The 23,484-nt window shown below is 32.7% G+C and overlaps 1 protein-coding gene across 1 annotated transcript in view; it reads right to left on the reverse strand.

Annotated features, from left to right (window-relative positions):
- Imp (IGF-II mRNA-binding protein) overlaps positions 1-23,484 on the reverse strand; it is a 243,117-nt gene that overhangs the window by 189,467 nt on the left and 30,166 nt on the right. Inside the window, exon 3 of the mRNA XM_090390190.1 lies at positions 7,149-7,190. Within this exon, the coding sequence (XP_090246316.1) occupies positions 7,149-7,190 (42 nt within the window). The remainder of the gene's footprint in view (positions 1-7,148; positions 7,191-23,484) is intronic.

The raw sequence follows: 23,484 nt of genomic DNA on the forward strand, positions 1-23,484 counted from the left end.
AGATAAATGTCTCCTTGTTTTCACTCAGTAAAAATCAATCAATTATTCACATTATACTTGTGGACCCATCATGTATCTACAATCACAAGATTCCAGAAAATTTTCAAACAGATCAGAATATATCTGAAAAAAAGCAAAGAAACTTTAACCCAACTGCTTGGGAGAAAACAAATCAGATCATCGATCAGAAGCAGTAACAGTCAGTAACAGTCAAAAAAAAGGCCAAGCAAAGATGGTTAGTATTATCCTTCGAAAAGTGTAATTCACGATACCTTACTTTAATTTTGTGGGCTGTTTGGCGGACCAACTGGAACAATGAATCCACTGAATAAAAAAAGAACAAAAGCAAGCAAATTACAAAGAAATGAAGATGTCTGAAAATTATTGAACTTGAGTGTTATTAAAAAAAAAAAAGAAAAACAGGTTTTGTGAAAATGAGGGGGGAACCTGAAAAACAGAACAAAAGCATATACGAATGAATTCCAAGAATTAATTAAGACATCAGAAAAGGAGTTGCAAAGAATCATAAAAACACACAATACAGTTATTTTGATCTTTCAAATCTCACCATTTTTGAATTATTGCTATATCCCAAAGCATTATCTGACAGATGTTTATAATAAGATAGGGGGGGGTATTAATAAATACAGTATAAAGCCAGGGTGACTATATTAGACAATTTAATGGGGTTTGTCAGTATAGCTAAAAAAATAATACATTTGCCAAATTTACTGATGCCTATTTCAGAGTGATAACTTTTCTTTTCACAAACATTCAGAATTGATCTGGTGTTAGATATTCAGAATCAAAAGGGATAAAGCCCACCAAAATTATACTTTGAGTCCAGTTGAAAGCCTAGATGCTATCAAATCTTATTCAGCACAGAAAACAAACAATTCAATTTAATTTATATATAAATTTAAACAATACAGAACCAATTTCTAGTGGAGTTAGATTTGTCAACAACACTCCCACCTTCCCATTTAAGGGTTTTGGAATTATTTGGAAGTTTTCACAAACCACTATCTTAATTTTTAAATGAAATGCTCAAAATTCAATCAGATACACAGCTACATTTTGTTTGCTAATGGGCAATTAGATATACACTCACTAATCACTGAATTGTGACACCCCATCCAGAATGGACCATGCCACATAACCCACAGTATAAAAAGCTGAAAAGCATTGTTTGCTAGGGCAGTGGTAATTTGCATCTGGTTGCATAAAGTCAAAATGATAAAGTAGCAGTTATGGGACATAGTAAAGATATCAGCAAGTTTCAAAAGGGTATGATTGTGAGAGCTAGTGCATTGGGTGCTTCTATATTGGAAATGGCACATCTAGTCTAACATTTCACTGGTGAAGTCTACTAGCAGCTCTTAGAGCATGTGCACCCTAAATTTTTCCCCCAGACAGAAATGGAATCTTCCAAGACAATGTGACATGTCATTCAGCCCACACTGTGCACAAGTGGTTTGAGGAACACAGTGAATATATCCATCTTGACTGGCCTCCATATTCTCCTGACCTCAATCCAATTGAAAACTAGTGGGATGTTTTGGAACAGGAAATGAGATGTATGGACACAACTGGCAACTATTCCCACACTGTGGAAAGGCTTGCAGACAGAATGGCTGCAGATCCCTATGGATATTTTCAGACATCTAATAGAATCTGGTGGGGAAATGGGGACTGTTATCAGTGTGAACCATAGCCCAACATGGTGTTAGGTGGGTGGTCATAATTCAGTGATCACTGAGTTTTCTTTATTTTCACAAAACAGATTAATCAGTTTTTTCAATAATCTTTATTCTTCCTTGTGATCAAGATTCAACAACTCCAGTCAGATCAGACTGGAGTTGTTGGATATAATACTAAACTCTATTCACTGACTTTAATCCTGATAAAAATAAATACACATTAAGTAGAGTTCAATGGTCAATCTCCAAATTACCAATAACAGTACAGGAACTGACCAATAACATCTATGTGTTTATGTGGGTTAAAAGTTAGAGTGAACAGAGTTTAACAATACCTGCATAGTCTTTCCTTTACATAATTTCAATCAGTCCCCACCCTCAATCACTGAAGATCAGATGTTTTTTTGCAAGCTTTGATCACAAGCAACTTGGGTAAAAGGTTCCTCTACTCCTTTTCATAGATAGTATCCCTCTTTAAATCTGCACCTATTTTCTGGATCAGTTTCAGCTGTTGTAAATATATAAAAGTTCCACGAGCGTAATTTGGAAGATTAATTTGAGTAAAAATAAGGCAACTTTCTCAGCAAGTGAAGATGAAAAACATCTGTGCCCACATCAGCTGTGATAGCATTTAGAAGTATCCATAGTACAATAATTATTAAAATACCAGATTTTTATGAATTCTGAAATAGTTGTTCCTTGCTCATTTGTTACTAAAATCTAAAATGGAGCACAGAATACACAAACATTTGCAAAATTTGTCACTTAACCAATTACCAGCCATAACTGAATTTAAAAGAAAAATGCCATTTTCTCGCTTAATATCAGCTAAAAGCATTCAAATGAAGACATTGTAAAAAAATTTTATTCAAAAAACTCCCTGGTTACAGAAAAAAAAAGTACTTCCCATTTTTTGGATGTTGGCTGAGAATAAGAAATATTTATGAAATTAGACAAAGAGGGAAAAAAAATTTATTCAAAATCAAACCATGGTGTTTTACACTAACTATGTATCAAACATATAATAATAAAAAAGTCATTTTGTGTGAAAGGGAACAAAAAACATATGTAGGGGTACATCACATTTGTTACAAATGTCTGGTTTTTTTTTTTTTTTTACCACATCTTTGTTGTGTTGTTATTGGAACTACCAAATGTCCATTGCCATCAAATCTCACTCGTCCACCTAGAAGTTTAGACTTGTGTGGACCTGGCCTTTTTGAAGCAAAAGAAGTTGTTTTAGAAAGGTAGGCCAACACTACTTTCCTGCATACATCCAGAAGCGATACATTTTCTTGAGAATTTGTAATTTGATACAATCTCCAAGTGTTGACAACAAATATCTAGGAGTTGTGTGAATAATGGCCACCACGATTTTTTTGAACAAATTCTTATTCTATAAAGTGAAACTTCCTTATCTAACATGTCCACTCCACCCATATGTGAATTATATTCTATGACCTTTGGTATAGGAATTTGCTTTCTGTCTTTACAGGAGTAACGTCTAGTTTGTCCTAATGGCTCAATGCAACTGTAATTAGTGGCAAGTGAAACCAGTTTATTATCATTCCATTTTAGCACAAGTACCTCATTTGATTGAATCTATAATCAAAATAGCCCCGATCCTTCTCTTTTTCCATTTGCTTGCTAGAAATCGAAGGATACTTTTGTGTTTGGTTTTCTCTGACTGTTCCGGTTGCTTTCATTCACAGCTCTAAGGTGGTTCATTATTTCATGGCTGGTGAAGAAATTGTCGAAAAACAGTTCATGTTTTTCATATTGGTCAGCAGGTATTGATGAAATTAGGTTTGTAATAACTCGAACTCCCAATTTTCTCACTTTTGACCAGTCAAAAGTGAGAAAATGGTCCCTCCATTTTCTCACGTGCTTGTTTCAAAATTATATAAATAACCGCTTGAACTACATAAACACCAGAGTTTGTAACCAAATTTGATTGGTTTTCCGTACATAAACATTTTTGCAGAATGCCGTCCATAATATCGAATCATCATTTCTTCTATTGATAAATGGGCATGAATCACTCCAAATTTTAAAAAAGTTTTGCTTTAGCATATCAAAATATGGTCGTACTTCGAACATTTTGTCGTTTATATCAAGGCGTGAATTGTCCACTAAATGGAGATACTTTTTTTATTTCTTTGAATCGTCTTCTTGGCATCACATTGTATACTAAAGGTATACAAGCATCCGGGGCTTGTTCCCAATACATGTCCTCTTGAGGAAGTTTGTGATAACCACTAAACAATAGAACCCCAATAAAACTTCAATTCATCAGCACTAAGTGAAAAATTTGGGTCATTTTTTTGTTGTCCGTACAATATGCTTTGCTCTACTATACGATCAATAATGCCTTCAGAAAAAAACCTCTTCAAAAATTTCAACTGCTGTTTTACCATATAACAGAAATGTAACATTTTCAAAATTATTTTGGGATAAACTGTTCGTCTCAGTGTACTGTATTTGATTGATTCTTTGTCCATTCTTGTTTTTCCTTTTATGCGACTTGTTTTTGCAACTGTTTGAGAAACTGATTTTTTGCGAGATTCTGATAGGCTTGAAAAGCTTCCTGATGTATCTTCATTACGAGGAAGATGATTTGTCACTTTACACAGCTTACATTTTTTTTTTACAGCCAGTGCGTTGCCAGCACTGCTCATTTCAGATTCGTCATTTATAGGTGTAAATAACTCTACGGTACCTGCAACATCTTCCACTTCTCCTTTAAGATTATTTTCTTCAAAATTCTGTGTCAGTTAGCTCATCAGGATCTGGAGGAATGATTGGAACATCAACATCGTCATTATTCGTGTCTTCCCAAAATGCAGGATCCGCAAACATTTCCTCTATCTCTTTTGTAGTTAGATATTTTCTAACAGTGTACTTTCCACCGCTTGTGACTTTGTTATATAATATTTTTACAAAGGTAAACCACTAAAATTTCGTTTTGACTCAAGAAACATCCACGTGCTTGTTGATGTTATTTTCAGCCAATATCCTAAAAATGGGACATCAACATAAATAACAAATTTACAATAAATAATAGTGTAGGTGGCTTACCCTTTTAGTTGAATCACAAAAGCAACTATTCTAGAGCCCTTATAGCGTTTGAAAAAACAAAAAAACTTTTATACACTTATCCTTATGACACACAAATGCTTGAAAACGAAAAACTTGTAAATGCTTTCTATCCTAACTTTTTGTATTTCAGCACCATCTGGCAATAAACGCCTGATTATAGATCAGTTTCAAACTAATCCAGTTTTCTGCATTTCCATTAAAAGTTGTTCCATAAATGGGACAATTGCTGGTAACGGGTTAAGTTCAATATAAATATAGTACCTGGATGATGTTTGTACACTGATAGAGTAAACATTTCTCTAATTGGCAAGAACTGGATGAATTAGTGAGGGAATTGTATAACCAAATCCAATGCAGAGCTGCTGGCATCTCATTTAAGAGTGGAATCTACTGGATCCCAGTTGCAAGACTTCTACATACAGAAAGATAGATGTTACTTATGCATGTGTTTAGATGACTGCAGAATTCCTGTGCTGTTTTGATCTGACTGGTCTTTATGAAGAAACTTCACTATGGGAATATACATCCCCATAGATTCCTGCTGCACACTCTGTTCATATTAAAAAAAAGATGGAAACATGAAGCATGTGTTAAAGAAGATTTAAGTATGACTGGTATATACAGGATGCCTGTGGAATCTTCAAAGATGCTAGGGGGTTCCTTTTTAGTTTGCAAGGTAGGTAACATCTTTTGGTTTCTGTCTGTGGGACAGCAGAGCAATAGATCAGCACAACAGGTTAAAATAATGGTCTTCAAAAATTGAGTTGCAGCCTGGCACACTTAATGTAGTAAAAAATACCTTGGTTCCAGAAACAAGATCTTGCTTCCACCATTCAACATAAAGCTAGGAATAGTCAACTTGTTAAAGCACTAGATCTTCAAGGTAAATGCTTTTAACTACATAAAACAATCTTGAAGACAGATTGTGTGTAAAAGTGAAAAGGGTGGGGCAGTATATTTACTGGTCCACAAGTAAAGTAGATGTTGACTTAACAAAAAAAAAAAAGCAGAAGACAAAATGGCTAATGGCCAGTGACGGGCCTAATAGTCATCTCAGCTTGATGTAAATGCCTAGCAGTCATCTCAGCTTCTTGGTAACATTAATGAGAGAAAATCTGCAAAGAACTAGCTGGCAATTAGTTGAAAACTATGGAAAAAATAGGATGAAGAATGTCAACCAAGCTTCATTACTTGCACTCACCTGGGTTTCAGACTGAATCTGGGCAAGGTTAGTGGAGAGAGAGAGAGAGAGAGAGAGAGAGAGAGAGAGAGGGGGGGGGGGCTATGATTGGCATGTAATTCTTGGTTCAGGATAATTACAATACCTATTAAAATATACATTCAAGCATACATTAAGGAAATGTTTTAATTAAGCCGAGAAACATGCCTGCTCTGCAATAGTTTTTTTTTTTTTTTTTTACTGTTTACTTGTAGCAAAGATTAATACTAATCTTGTATGATATAGTATTATTGCCCATTTACTTTTCTTTCATTTCTGGGCAAACCATTAATACTATGCAAAAACAATGGTCATAAAGAGAATCAGCATAATCAAATTCATAAAGAAACTCCAAGAAATGCATATAAACAACCTTATGTTATGTTACACAGTACTTCAAAAATCAAACTAGAGCTATTCAATATATTATGTAAATATGTGCCTAATTATTCAATGTATTTGCACACTTGGCAAATGTGCTGCCCACCAGATCACTTCTTGTATCAGCTCATTAAACATTAAGTTTCTTAGCATGGCAGTTGCTTAATACTGTTTTTTAAGTTCCAGATAAGGAAGTATTCTGTAAATTTGAATTACAGAAATTCCACCTCCCAGCTGTGCCACCAACAGAGTGTTTTGTGCCTATTAGCATTCTAAGATTGTCTTCAAAATAAATTGTGTTACTCTACTATATTGTCTCAAGTTACTAAACCAAAACCTGATATTCAGTGACTACTTTATAACCAATAATTCTAAATTGAAACCATAAAATATATTAAAATTGAATGGCATGCAAAAGAAAATATAATGAAGCTTAATGAAGATTATTAGTAAGCAAATCCTTTCCCCCCCATCGGGTTTTCAGCAAATAAAAAGGCCTTCTGTGGTTGGCTGCTGCACTTTAGCAAAAAGTGATTATTTTCGCACATTTAGCACTAACACAAATCCCCACACATCCCTTAAGAGGAAAGCATTGAAAGACGCGTCATTTCCTTATAAAAACCATGCATAGTTCCTATTCTTGTATTTTTGCATGCCACTTGGTTATCATTAAGATTTAATATCGTGGAAGTTAATTTATATATAATGCTATCACCCAAGCATTTGTACCACATTTGGACTAAACTTACCCATTGACGCTGTCGTTGAACCCATCTCCGTGGAGAGACATTCTGTAAACAACAAGACAATGTTCAGTCCCAGACTTCTGCATGAATAAATACTCTAAAATCCTTTACAGCACACCTGAAATTCATCCACACACACCTTGAAAGATAGATAAAGCATAGGTAAACACCTATATAATACTTAAGCGAGAAGGAGAACTGCATCTGGAGGGTTTTTTTTTTTTTACAAGTATATTCCTAATGGCTTTATAGTTTATTCGTTAATTTCCTTGGTAAGTTAAACCATTCCCATTTCATGATATCAATAATGAACCACCAAATTACAGAATTTAACTGCTTAAAAAGTCCACAATACTATAGCAACCCTTATTATTATGTTTACTATTTACCCATATTTATTTTTAAAAAAAAGGTAGTGGGCCATTTCATTATGCACTTAGCAAATCAGTTTGCAAAGTTGAGTAAACTACAGCCCCAACCTAAACAGAGGTTAGTTAACCTATTAAAGAAATATTAATTTCCAAAATGAAAAGAATAAGTTTGAGATCATATTCCACACTCATGTGGTCATTCTGAATCCTACTATCTCCAACATGAAACTAACTCAGGTGATGGATACTGTAATGAATAATTACACCATGCCTGTAGAAAGAGTGACAAATTACATTATTTCTACAATTGAATTCTTAATGAAGAGAAAATAATACACCTCTTTAGTTGATTAAAATCAATATACTATTAATTATAATTAATTCAATAGTTTTTGGTGGCTCTGTATACAATGTTTCTTAACTTATTAGACAATTATAAATCCTTATACCACAGTTTTAAAAACATTTCCAGACACTGATCATGTGATCAGTGTCATTGGCAAAGAGAAAGTCTGTTGAGGAGTATCCTAACTTAAATGTTAAATTAAGACCATTAAGCAATGAGTGTGCAATATAAACTAGAAGCTATAAAATATTAGCAAAAGAATTATCTTTAGTAACAGCTGAAGAGTGTGTGTGTGTCACATAGGATTTAAAGCCAACATATTAAGCTGACCCTTATGCAATAAGTGTCCTATTTACACATGGGTAGCAGATGCTGTTCCAGTTATAACAGCCATTCACATTTCATTAGGAAGAGAAATAACTAGGGGTAAAACAGATTTTGAAATTTAACAAGAGCAAGACAGAAAACTTGCAAGGAACTAACCTTAATGATATTAATAATGACCATTCTTTTCATGATGCCAAAATTGAAAATAAAGTTGCAAACTAATGAAACATGGATTTCACAAAAATGTGCTAAGATATTTTAAATTAATCTAAGCTACATAATTATGTCCATCATATGCAAATCAGTTATATTCATTTTCCAAAAAATACTGGTTCTACCTATCCTACTCAACTATTATTGCAAAAAAATTTTTTACAACTCTGACATTAAGCATTCCAAGGTTAGTTTTCATTAACAAGGAACTCAATGTCCATAAACCAAGGGAAACTAACTCAGATCTTGTGAAAATACTGAAAAAAAATTTAAACTGAAAAAATTAAATTGTGAAAGATTTTGGCATTCCAAATATTTTGTTAATTTAAGTTACTGAACATATTACCAAATTCATACAAAGTTATCAGTTAAGAAATCAATAATAAATGACTATTTTTTGCAGTGTCACTGAAAGTATATTTCAGTAGGGGGTGGGGGAGAAAGGCAATAAGGCTTAATCAAAATTCCAAAAACTAAAGTGTTTAGAAAATGAACAGACCAAGGAACTATACAGTTTGGTTAGAAAAGTAAATAAGCAGATTTTAAATATTTCTTTTCACTGTTCTCTAAAATAGCATTATCTGATATTGCTACTTAATCAGAATTATTGAATCAGCAAGCCATTATATAATATCAGAGATAGCAACTAACTTTCAAAATAAGACAAATGTAATGAATAATACGTAGCAGTTAGAAATCTTATCTTTGCTGCTGAATGTCTCCTTTTGTAAACAATAGCTAAATTCAGCTGATAAACGTTTCTGTACACTCCCAGCCTTGACATAAAAGATATCTACATACAACTCTTTCATTAAACAAACAACATATGATAATATGAAACTATAGTTTTTCTAGCCAGTTTTCTGAAACACTTGAAAGTAAGACTAGGGGAAAAAAATTAAGATAAATGCTAAATTCAGAATAAAATAAGTACTGAAACAAATAAATAATAGAAATCTATGAATACTGACAGGTTATTTTAATTACAGAAAAATCAAGAGATTTGTATAAAGTCTTTCACAGAATTAACTGTTCTGTGTACAAGTTGGTCTAGAATTAGCCCCCCCCCCCCCCCCAACAAGTAACTTTTTTCAATTGTAGACTGAAACTTACTGAATTTCAATCATAGATTCAATATTATTAGCAGGCAGCATCCACTGAATGATAATAAATGTAACTTTCAGCATGTTAAAGTTCTTTATACATGTACACATCTGCACCCCTTTAAGTACTGGCAAAATTAATCACAATTTCCTTAATTTCAGCTGTCAGCTCAAGTAGCACATTCAGATTTGTTTTACATGCACATTAAAATGGTATTTGTTATAATGGGATTTTAAAGATTATCTTGTTAAAATAATGTTTCCAGGTCCCAGACAACTTCCCTTGTTACTAACATTTTGTAAATTACATCTGAACAAAAAACATTTCAATAAGAAATGTCTGGTCTAAAAATCAAGAAAAACTTTGAAAGTTATAGATAAAGCTTTGTATCCATGGCTATGGTAGTATTTGCTTAAAGCAAAAAAGATGAAGATGTGGCAAAAGAATTCAGTATCACTCTATGCTTTCTGTATTTTCAAATAATTATGCTGAAATCTCTCACAAAATTTTTTGTTCAGAATTAAAATTCTCAAATCAAAGACAACATAAGTAAAGGAGATATGGAATCAAAAGAAAACTTCATATTTTGTGATTTCTACTATCTATCTAGTAGTACTCTACTATCTAACTATCTAGTTCAACTTAAAGTGATCTAAACCCATTTCCATTTCACTAAATTCAAATGTGTATTAATGCACAAGCAAAGTTAAACAAAAATAATGATTTATTTACATATTTCAGTTATTTTATACAAAACTACTTTTTATAATAGAAAAAAAAAAAGCTTCCTGAATGAAAAGCTTTCTTACTACAAAAGAAAGCATCTCTGAAGATTGTTTACTATGAAAGTAACAGTCATTATCAATTTTAAATTCAATATGTAAGTTGAAATTACTATTATTCCGTGTATTAAAAAGTGCAGAACTTATCTGAACAAAAAGGTTTCTTTAAAATAATTTCGGCAATATTCATTACAATGAAATTTTGGTACAATGATTCCACTCTTTGGAAGCTCTTAATGGAACTTAATGTGCATGCATACAACTGATGTTAGATCAACAACCTGCTATTTTTGACCACAGGCAAATCATTCCATTCTTTGATCAACTTGTCAAAGCTTAAATTAGTTCAAATCAGAAGTTCTTTCAAGACAAATGCACATGCTGCTCCAAAAAAATTTCACAGCATATGAATAAACATACCATTTGGGGATATTCTGTATAACATGCATGCACACAATCTAAAAGATACACCAAGAAAAGCATAAAACGTGCAAATTTCCAAAAAGGTGAAAACATATACATCCAGGAATTGAACAAGAAATGGTTTCCTACTTGAAGACCATTTCTTCTCAGTTTGAAATATTTTTCTACATTTAGACATTAAAAATGTCTACATAGAAGTTAATTGTGCCTACTATAACACCAACACAAGCACATTATTTTGATACTTATTCAACACATTCTAACATATTTAACAAGTAGTGAACAAAAATCTTGCCCCTTTTCCACCAGAACTAATTTATCTTTTTAGTTTTGTTGTGGAGCTTATATTGAAGTCCCAAACTATGAGATGAATATCACAAAGCAAGTCACATACATGTACAGGAGAATCAGTGGTTATAAATTTGTAAAATATACAAGTTTTATAACCACTTTTATATAATAAAAGTCACTGCCATGGCAACAAAGAAATCAGCTTAGCAATTGGTATTTTACAGGGTAGTCTGGTAATTGCAATGTCAAACTGCCACGTGTTTTACAGTCATTGTGCTCTGTATCTTACAAGGATTAGTGCAGTCTCTGACAAAAGTATGGTATGACAGTTTTATCAACACAGATGCTAAGCTATTAGAAGGATTATTTTATGGAATGAATATTCTTGAATAAACATGACTAAGAATAATAGTCCAGAATTAAGAGTTACCCGGAGGGAATTTCATTATTAGTTTCTTATTCAGCATTAATACAGAAAACTATACCCCTTTTTAAATAATCAGATAAAATGAAAAATATTCTAAGATTCCAAATTTATTCATAAAAACATGTTTATCATAAGAGTTTTGTTCAGCAAGACTACCAAAGTTGGGTGTTTATCTCTGGGAGTGATAACAAATTAAAAATCTCTTGTGCTTTTGATTTGTGTTGCTTTATTATTCTAGTAATAGTTAATATCATTAATTTACCATATAGATAAAAGTTAATATAAAGAAATTTAAAAAAGTTTTAAATTTTTCAGAGTTTAATTACAAATAAACAATCAACATAATGAGGTTAGTATCAGTTTCACTGGTATTTTCACCTCATCAGGTGACTGGAATTTATTGCAATAAAACTCCTCTTTCAGAAGACTGAAGTATGCCATCCCCCACCCCCACACAGCTTTTTGGTAGTGGTGACTAAATCTTGAACAAGTTTGTACAGGCTGCTAATAATTAGCAAAACAACAGTTAGCTTATACCACATTACAAATTTAATGCAATATACATCTTCATTACAAGAGTAATTCATGATAACGCTGCAAAGGAGAGGCCTGGTGTAATGACCATCCTCTTCATATCAAAATTATCAGCAAAGTTAAAATACTTTGCTTCTAGTGCTGATGATACAAGGATTCACTGTATTAATCATCTAAGTACACTGCATGAAAAAAAAAATCTACAGAAACACTATTAGAAATAGGATTGTCTTCTCTACTGACTTAGGTCAGTCACATACAGACCTCACAGAATTATATTAAAATTACATATAGATCAAATAATTGCCATAGACATGAAGGGACTAACAACTATGTACAAGTAGCAATGAATATGAAGGCACATTAACATAGTGGAGCAACTAGGTTACTAAAACTGGTTGAAGAAACTCTTCATTGGTTGGTAAAAAAACTAATCATTTGTCCCTAAGCAACACATTCATGGTGGAGAATCAAAAGATACCGAACAAAATGGCTTCATTTTGCTGTGCAGTGGATGGAGGGGGGGTCTTAGACTAAGACACCTGCCATATAGTTCAGGATCATACCTGTAACCTATGTTTCATCTTCAGTTAAGTCTTAAAAATGTCTCAGTTGCATATTCAAACAAATGTGAAGCAACCTGCTGTTCACATAATTCTTCTTAACAGCTTCTACATCAACTTTGCAGGAACACACCTCAATTATTTTGTAAAAATGTAATACCACAATCTAATGGAAATTTCTTTGGCAATTTCAGGAAGTCTTTAGCCATTTTGTACCAAAGCTTTCACCTGAGATGATTTCATCATTTCAAGTTGAAGGCTGTATAGATAACTTTCAGACTCCCTACTCTATCTGAAATTCCTTTAGTGTAAGGAAATGGAATAAACTTCATGGAATCAAAAAACCTTAATGCAACAAGTGACTTTCTATATTTTACCCTTAAGGTCATGTTAATTGACATAATTTAGTGCAATGTTAAGTCTGTCTCATACTGTGATGGCATTCACAATATAAGATATAACAAAACAATGCCATTATAATTAATTCTGGTTAGTTTACTACGTATAGGCATGATGCATTGCACTAACTTATGTAAGTTTTTGAGGTCTGAGCTCCTGAATATTTATTAGATCTTAACCTACTAAGCTATTTGACATCTCTCATACTGTGTTATTTTCACAACTGGGTTGTCAGCTGTTATACCACTGGGTACCTAACTGCCTACCAATTAAAGGCCAAATAGCCCTGAAACAGCTGTTTGAGTGGTGATATCCACTGAGAATAAGTAACAATAATCTTCTCTATTGGGGAAGTGTTACTCATTTGAAGTATAACCAAAGTAGCTACTTTTAAAAAAGGCATTCACAATCAGGTATAATGCCATTATAATTAACTTCACTTGCCACATATAGATGTGATAAAATTGCACTCACTATCTTATGTCAGTAAATTTTTCTATAGTCTGGAGGATTTTAACCCTAAATTTTTATTAATGTCAATTTTATCAGATAAACAAAGCCTAAATCCAGTGATCAATACTTAAATATACTTTACTGGTAATAAAAGATTACTTTCAAAGTTAAAAAAAATACACATAAAGCTTGGTAATCTTAAGACAATGCTCAATAGAATTCACTGGTGCTCCATTCACTATTTTAATATATGCTTTCCTTCAGAATTTTTTAATTAAAAATTCTGAAGGAAATTACTGCTAAAGATAATTTTTTAGAACTTTGGACTTCACAACTCATTTTTCACTAAAAATAAATAATTTAAAAAATGCCCCTCTCTCTCACAATGTGACCCTTGTATAAAACAGCAATGAAAAAAAAAAAAAAAACAGGTAGGACTTTCACTAAAAAGGGAAGGCTGTTGCATGCATCGCACTTTTTCATACTTATTCTCAAAGATGTTATTCACTGAAGAATACATTTATTCTTATTTCTAAAGGTTAATTGAATTAACATTTTTTTTCTTTGGGTGTGTTTTTTAATTTGTGCCAAGCAATTCATTACATTTCAAGTGCATTAGCAAATAGCAATAATTAAAAAAAAAAAAAAAAACAGAAAGGAATAACTCTCTCAGTTCATGCAATATCCAGCACTTCAGCTACATAGACAGCCTATGCAATATGTAGAAAAAAATAAATAATAAATAAAAAGATATTTGCCAGATTTCTATTAGTTTGATTTTTAATGAAATCAAACTACTTGATAAATCTTTCTGAAAGATCTAAATACAAAATTTCATTCATCTATTGGGAGTAATTATTACATATTACAGGACAAAGAAATAACTGCCAGTATCAGTTTCACTGGTATTTTCACCTCATCAGGTGACTGGAATTTATTGCAATAAAACTCCTCTTTCAGAAGACTGAAGTAGATTTCTAGTAATTTGATTTCAATAGTCTGCAGTGGCTCTACAAATCTTTTTAAAGAAGCCCATAATAAAATTTCATGAAAATCAAATCACTTGAAATTGAGTTATTACATGGGGGGGGGGGGAAGATGCCAGATTCCTACTGGTTAGATTTTAATGAAATTTGGAATGGCTCAAGAAATTCAAAAAACCAACTATAAAATTTCATGAAAAATCTGTCTACTGGAAGTTGAGTTGTTGTATAAGGGCACACAGGTATGGTAAAGCCAATAATGCATGTGTTCTAACACACCTAAAAACCAGGTTTCTGGGAGAAGGAAAAAAATAAAATATACTGTACACTGGTCAAAAAAGTAGCAGCCATAAAATAATTCACTTTGTAGAGCTGAACTAAACAGCAGGCAAAGAAAGAGTTACAATAGAAGTGGATACAAAGCTTTCCAAGCAGCATAAACTGCTTGTGAAAAGGAACACCCATAATGTCTTATTTTTAGAAATCATAAATTACATTAGAATCTGACTTGACTCCATCAGTTCCATTATTTATACCAGCTGATATTTTGATACAAACTATACAGGCCTTTTCTAAATTACAAAAAGGATAGAATCTATCCCACCTAGTAGTCTTTCCATTTGCTGTTGTACTGTGATCAAACAAACTAACTTTCTTGGCAACAAAATTAAGAACTATTTCTTGTTTAAGTTCCCATTTGTATCATAACAAAAATAAAAAAAAAAGATTTTTCATACAGTTTTATTAATCTATGATTAACTTTCTCTTATTCTTTCCCTCAGAAAAAGACCTGTTGTTTCTGCAAGTTAAACACAGTACACAACTAACTACAGCTGTTTGCAGTTCAAGAGCTTTCGCTATGAATAACATCACACAAGAAAATGATGGCATTGCTTAATTGAAGAAAGTTCTAAAATTTGTACAAGGAGGGGGGAAAAAATCCTATTTTTTAAAAACAGGATAAAATGCACTTAATACCCAATTACACACACTAAGCATTTTTTACATTTCTCAGGTAGTGAAGCTTTCTGAAGCTCAAAATAACCCTAGTTCTAAGTCCAAGGGAATGCTGTAAAATTGGACTGTTCTCTGGTCTCAGTACCATATTTGCCCAAACAAAGCTAGTTTCATCTGCAAAATAAGGCATTGAAATAAAGATATACATTTCATTTTAAATCACACATGGATAAATTGTAATTTGTTTATATCAAGTTTTAATTTGTTGAAATTCAAAGTATGCAGCTCTGCTAAAGGCAGTCTTCAATGAGGTTTAAAAAAAAAAAAAAAAACCTATGGGCTTTCTCTAAAGCTATTGATTTACAGTAAACTCAAAATGCTTTTCAGGCGGACTAGCTCTAACCTTTTTAGAGACTGTTTTTCTAATTTCATCATATAAAACTGATCCTCCCCCAGTTTGTTTGATTGCAGTATTTATGAAGCAATGGCTAATATATAAATCAAAAACATTTACTCTTGACATGATTTTATTTGGCACCCTCACTTTTTTCCCCCTCCAAACTATTAAAAAGAAATTAATAAAATCTTTTTACTTTGCCAACAAGGAAAGCACACAATTCAGGGTGTGGAAATCACAATGCAAGTTCATCACATGCATCAGTAATGTTATATATAAAACAATAGAATTAATTTATTTTATTAATGAGCATTCTATTCCATAAAATTGTCCATGCTGAGGAGAGAATGCACATGTAACAATAAACAACTGTAAAGAGCAGCCTTTTTCTGTCCAGATAAGTAAACAAACTGAATCAAACAATTCCTACAATTTAGGACTTGATTGCTTTCCCAAAACCAAAAGGAAGGGACACACAGGACCACAAAAAAAAAAAAAAAAAAAAGCTTTAAATGGGAGCATTACTGATGCTAAAAAAAATAAAGAGTATGTATGGCATCTCATGAAATTGACCATGGGCAGAAAGAGCAGAAGAATGATAGGAGTGCACAGAAAACTATATTCACTGAACTAAAATTTCTCTTTATATAGAGATTACAGATTTCATTCATACCCATACAAGTTACATAATTACTTCTAAAAATCTCTATAACCTACAAATTCTAATTAATCTAATTTAAAAGGATTAGTTATTTAATATGGATTGGCCCTGTTTTCAAATCCATAATACATTACTGCATATACCAACAACTAAGCCATTTCTAACTACAAACAAAATCCTAAATTCTTCGATTATCTCCCATCACTTCATATACTTTAAACTTCAACATGTTTAGTATAACCAAGGATTAAATCAAAAACAGAACCAGTTAAGATATTGTCCACAGCAATGTCTGGTATGTGGTTTAACTGATGATAAAGTTTGAAATGATTTTTCCCCCACAAAGTAGTTCTGTGGAAAAGCAGCAATGGCAAGTACCAGTGGGCAATTCCCTAAAGCAGTGGTTCTCAACTTTTTTGTCCCATGCACTCTTTCCACCATATATAAGAAAGTCATTCCCCCCCCCTCCAAGATTGTCCAACTCAAAAGGCTCCAAAATCTGTGCATAAAAAACAAGAAAAAGTCAAATATAAATGGAACATTTCTACAGATAAAGTGAAATATTTATCTTTATTTAAAAAAAAAATGTGACATCTAATAAAGTGTGATATCCTGTAGATTATGTACAATCTGTAGAAAGATCAATATTCCAGCAGTTTTAAGTCTGTCAATCTGTGGTCCCAATTCCCCAATTAAACCCAAAAAATTCCCCCTGGGAGGAAATTCTGCTTGGTTGAGAACACCCTGCCCTAAAGCATCTTTTCTTTCAGTAAATAGAATAAACATTCAAGACCACATACCAGTGGATCACTAATCCATTATCTTCACAGTCTATAGGAATAGGGAAGAAGAACACCCCAAACACAGCAGCCCAAATCCCTTATAAAACTGGCATAACATATTGCAAACTTGTTATTTATTATAAATAATACAAAGAAAAAATATTTATACTGAGAAATTCCTCAAGATTTTCTTTCTTGAAATGCATACTTTAATGAAAGAAGCCACTTTTCAGCAATAATTTCCTCATAAAGCTAGAGAAAACATTTTATCCCAAATTGTACCAAAATTAAGTCAATTATCAATGATTGAGATGAGTGAAATTTTTAATATAAATAATTCATTTTTTTAAAAATGTTGAACCAAACTTTGTACACTTCAATTATAAGCACCTAATGCTTTTTAGGTATTTCTCTCAAATTATTGGAAATTAGCCTATAATTTTTCCCTTTCAGGAGGGGATTTTTTTTTTTTTTTTAAAGTTAGCCATTTGCAGCTTTATTACTTTTGAAAAATTTGGCTACTTCTCTACACCAGTCTCCATTGGGTCACAGCAAAAAAAATGGGTTATAAGTATGACTTCTACATTATGAAAAAAAACTTGCTAAAATTTCATTTTTATATGAAAAATTTATATTATTCACTTCTGTCCAATTTGATTTCTTCTGCCAGTGTTTGCTTAATATACTTAAAATGAACATTCATCAGTTAGTTACATTTGAAGTCAACATTTTCAAAGAGTTTTTTCCAAAAAAAAACCCCACAGAAATAAATTCAACATAAAGTGGGTAGTGTTTCTCCCCTTCAGAGCTGATGCTGTACAAGCTTGTTTCCTTGCATCATTTGCCAGTACTAATAATAAAATAACTTGGTCCTTCTCATAAAATTATGTCCAACTCCAAGCCTATTTGAGATCTCAGAAAATTTTAGCAATTTCAAACTGATCCACTCTGCACAAATAAACCTCCCGGTACCCGTTTTATTTCTTTATGAAAAATTCTAGAAAATTACCTGTCTGTTATAATGTCAACAGAAAACATGCAGGATAAAATGCTACTATGCTTAACCATCTCTGAGTGCAAAGAAAACCAATCTGCTCTCCACAATTTTTTTTGTGGGGGGGGGGGGGGCACTATAAACTGCAAATGGTGTCAAGCAAAAAATACCATATTTAAAAAAAAAATCATTACTCACACAAAATTCTTTAAGGCTATGTTACTACAACACTTTTCGTGAAATCATCTGATCTTACAAAATTCAATTTCGGGGGGGGGGGGGGGGGGGAGTCTATGAAGGTTGTTACATTATAAGCTTCCAAAAAATAGTATCACATTAAATTGAAATCTTGCCACTTTGCACACACTGCAACAATTTTGGTACATTTTGCATCTACTAATAAAATTTATCTACTTATAGTTGTATTATAACATTTTTAAAATGAGCAATGGTAAAACAAGAGGATATGCTTTGCATATAATTACAGTAGAACAGATTATCTGGAATAATTAATGTCAGGCCTCTTCCAGATAGCAAAATTTTCTGGATAATTGAATGCAAGGTAAAAATAAATTCTGTTATGATGTACTAAGGTAAAAGGGAAAAAAAGATTAAGTAGTGTGAGAAAAACGAATTTATTTAATTAAAAAAATTAACTTATACATAAACATTTGCAATTTACATATGTATATTTCGATAGGTATTTCACAGCAAATTTTGTGGGGAAAAAAGTAATTTTTTTAAATAAATGTTAGATTGTTTTTAGTTTCGTTTGTAGTTGTGTGACCTGTTTTTTTGCTGCTAAAATCTGTCAAGTTCTTAATAATATCAATTTGATTGTATCGCATTTTTCCTGGTTTTCTGCCAATTTTAGTGCCATTTCTTTTCATTGACATTTTGCCGTAAAAAAAAAGAGAAAAACAATAAAATCGCAGTTTCTGGGCAATATTGCTCTCACCGAATCTGAAACTAAACTAAACATATGAAATGAAGAGAACAAAATATCATGGAAAATTGGGTTCATGAAAGCAAATTACTAAACTATCACTCATGGTTTCCGAGAAGACCCATCAGTCCTAAATCCAACATTTCACCAGATATAAGATGTGTAAAAAAAAAAAAAAAAAAAAAAAAAAACTTTTATAGCATAATAAACATTTGTCTCAAATACTACGTTTAATTTAAAAAAAATAAAAACAAGAAAAATCATCCTTTCAAATTATTCCAGATAACTGACATTCTACTATAACGCTACTGTAAATATGTTTTAATGTTACAAGCCAGAAAATTAACTGATCAGACTAAAAAAAAAAAAAAAAAAAAAAATGTTGTAAGCATTTAAAAAACAGGGTATGAGACCCAGCACTGCAGAGGGGAAAATGGTAACTGTCAAGTGCTAGCCCCAACTGGTAAAAACAGGCCTTGCTAATCAGCTGAATACACTCCACAGAAGTATACACTTCACCACAATTAATATCTGGATACCCTATTGGTAGTTGGTTATGTCCTACTCAAGCACCACGTGTCAGATAACTATAAATATATGCTGCTTGTAGGCCTTTGAAGAGACAGTAGTACAAATGCAAATACAAGATGCCACAATCAGTAGAGTTGTTATTATTATTATTATTAGCTATATGGTGCAAGGAAGCCTGAGGCTTATGCAGCACCAGCCAAAAAAAAAATTAAAGTTATCCCAAGAGAGAGAGAGAGAGAGAGTCAAAAGGGAATCACCAAGAAAGAGAAGAATGATGATATCCAGCTCAGGACCCTGGGTGTGCCAAGCCCATAACTCACCAGATGTGAGCCCCCGGGAGTTAATGGACTTGAGGGCAAAATGATAATAGGGTTTCCATAAACTATCAGTCTGTATATGATATTTCAATAGCACTGAATATCTAAGTCGATGATTGGTGATGTGATCAACAAATGGAAGTGGGCCAGTGGTAAAAGTGTCAGGGAAGATCTGGAAAGCCTCCAAAGCTGACAGAACATAGCAGGAAAGCCCTACAAAGAATTGTCCACTCGGAATGCAGGTCAATGTTGTTGCAGCAAACATAGGCCCTCAGTAAGACAATTGGTACACATATCAGATCAGTAAAGTGCATAGGATGCTGACAAATATAGGATACCACAATCATGCAGCCATCCACAAGTCAATAATCACCCCAACTAATGTAGATTACATCTAGCTTGGTGTAAAGCTTACCATCCTTGGACCTTAGACCAATGGAAAGCTGTACTTTGCACTGGTCATGGTGTGGCATGATATCCAGAGAAAGTAACTGCCAGAATGTATCATCCTTCCTAGCAATGAAGGATATCTGGCAGAGGCAGTAATAGCCTAGGGCTGTTTTTGACAAAAACCATGAGTGCCAAGGTCTACCCAGATGTCCCAGACAATGTGTTACCTAAGCTGTGGCAGCACATGAGCATCAAAAGTTGGAATTGCCTGCCCAGAGCCACAACACCAATCCTACAGAGAATCAGAGTTGAAATGAACTGTCGGATGTGTGAGGAGAGACTGCCAAAAAACCAGAACTAAACTGGTCTCCACTTTGAAGGCCAAGTGGCAGTAAATATCATAGGAAATTTGCAAAAATCTGGCAGAAAGTATTCCATGGAGACTAGAAGCTGTCATAAAAACTAAAGGCTTCAGCACATGTTAATATTCCTGTAAATAAAAGATTATCTATAGATATATAGACCAAATATGAATGGTAGGAAAGCATATATCATATGCAAGCATCAAACTTACTTTAAGGAGCATGTCTGAATAACTTAATTTTGAATAGATTTGCAGCAAAAGTCTGATGAATTATGCAATAGTAACCTACTGCATTTACATTATCTTTCCTTGAAGCACTGAGCCAATTACTGTACTTTATTTGAAAGTGTCATTGCAGGAACCCCAACAATGGCTTCTGATATCAACTTGGAAATGCAAGGTCAGTGGATTTAAAAAAAAAAAAAAAAAAAAAAAGAGTTGCTAAAGGACTTGTACAAGTTTTTTTCCTAAGGCTACATAAGACTTCATAATACCATTCACTTCTTTCATCAAATAATCACAAAAATACAACTACTCAGCATTTCTAATATCATATGATTCAAAGAGGACTAGTGAATAGCATTCAAAGTTCAACGGTACACCATATTTGCTAAAATTTTCTTCCAATAGTATATCCAAGTTCTTACGTAGTTGAACAGTCAACTATAGCAGTGGTTCCCAATCTTTAGTCACTGAAGTCACAGTTGCAGTTAAAAGATGCATATTGATGGCACACCTAAATATGCAATTACCACTGAACTCAATGGAGTTTTTCCTAATCTTGAGCCACACTTGACCCAAGAAGGATAACAGCACACTGGCTGGAAATCAATGGACTGTGCCACTTTTAAACAATGACCAGGAACCATGCATTTTTACAATTGAAGCATCAATAAAATGTTTTATCCTTTTAAGAGTCCACTTAAGGAAAACCCTTAACTGTATTATCCAACGAGTATTCACTTGTTGGATAATACAGTTTTATAATTTGTGTGTTAAAGTAGCAAAGCCTAATAACTCACCAATATTTTGCAGAAAACTTTTATAATCATGATTACCACTTCTGATAATAATGCCTACTAATAAAAATAAACAGGAATCATTTGTTTGAAGAGAAACAATTTGATATAGTCCAGTACTAACTTTTTTAAGTATGCTAATTTCTAGCAACAGCTTTTTATATACACTTAGCCCACTAGAAAGAGGGCAAACTGGTGGGCTAATGTCCCCCCCACACTTAAAGTATATCTATTACAATTGGATCACTGCAAATTCAGTATTCTTCTAGTGTATTGACTTTCAATTATTTTTATTTATTATTATTAAAGTACAGCCACACACTGATTTTAATGTACAGAGTGCACTACACATCCACTGTTAATTTTCATTATAGCTTTGGTTTGAATGCAAGTGAAGTAGTTAGGAAAAGTATTGTTTAGATAAGACTAAAGATCATCTTATCTAATATGAAATATCAGAAAGAATAATATTATAAAGTTCATCACTTTCAACTATACATTGCTTTTTATCCTAAAAATATTTAGTCACATGTAATTCCCTTTTTTTTTTTGTGGCCAATAGATGGTTAACATGCAACATGATGCAAACCACTGAATTATAAGCAATCAGGAAACTGCTATCAAGAAGTACTGTTGTAAGTAGACTGCATTCAGCCAAATAGGAACTAGATGTTAACCTCCTGGAGAACCATCCCAAGAACAAATGGTTATATTTTTTAACTTTTGATATTTAATTAAATTATGTTCTCAAATTTAAAAATATGCTATATTTCTCTTAAGAAAAATAAGTCTAGACTAATCTTAATAATGATTATGAAATGTTTTGTTGCTGCAACTCCAATTCCTTTCTCTCTACTGAAATCAAATACTAATCCAAACTTCTAATTTTACGTTCAGAGAATAATGTTGAATACAACTCTTGGACAGGTGACAGCCATTTTGGATCAGCAACAAGGTAACTTAGGCCACAAATTTTTTTTTTTTATGTAAAGTCCGCAACATCCGTAAGAGATACATTCCAGGACTTCTTACATAAGTCAAGTTTTACGTAACTCGGGAATGACTAATAAAATATTGCTACTATATTCCTCATATGCCAAAATTACAAAAACCACAATATCCTCAGAAGAATGGATGAAAAAGTTATATTATATATATATATATATATATAAATAAATAAATAAATAAATAAAAGTAGTTAATCTATTTTTGATTAGTTCAATTAAACTTGATCTGGGGATAGCGGCAAAGTAGCCAGAATGGCACAAGAAAAGAAAACAAAGGGGGAAAGGGGAAAAAAATGCATTTCATTGTACTGTAAAAATATGTATTTCATATAGCCTTTGTTATTATAGTTTACTTCATTGGTGCTGACCCTTCACCACTTCTCATATTCTGTCTTTGTCCTTTATTATTGTGTTAACTGTTGACACTGACAAATCTAAGTTCCACACGATACTTGTTATGCTTGACGATTTTCATACATCCTTATTTTAATTTTCTGATCCAAATCGATCGCTTTCCCTTTTCTTGTTAGATTTACTAGTACCACCAGGGGTAAATTCAGAGGTGGGCAGAAGGGGCATATGCCCCCTTATTCAAAAATAAAATTGAAATTAAAGAAAAAGAACGAAGGAGGCATTCTAAAAAAAAAAAACTCAAATCTGGTCATCATTAACCTCCCCCCCCCCCCTTATGATGATACCTGGATACACCACTGAGTACTGCTGTCACTTATTCTTAGTCAAACCATGATAACAGTCAA

The sequence above is a fragment of the Mastigoproctus giganteus genome, chromosome 2 (genome assembly GCF_048544385.1).
Source record: "Mastigoproctus giganteus isolate SK-2022 chromosome 2, ASM4854438v1, whole genome shotgun sequence".
In the NCBI taxonomy this organism is placed as follows: Eukaryota; Metazoa; Arthropoda; class Arachnida; order Uropygi; family Thelyphonidae; genus Mastigoproctus; species Mastigoproctus giganteus.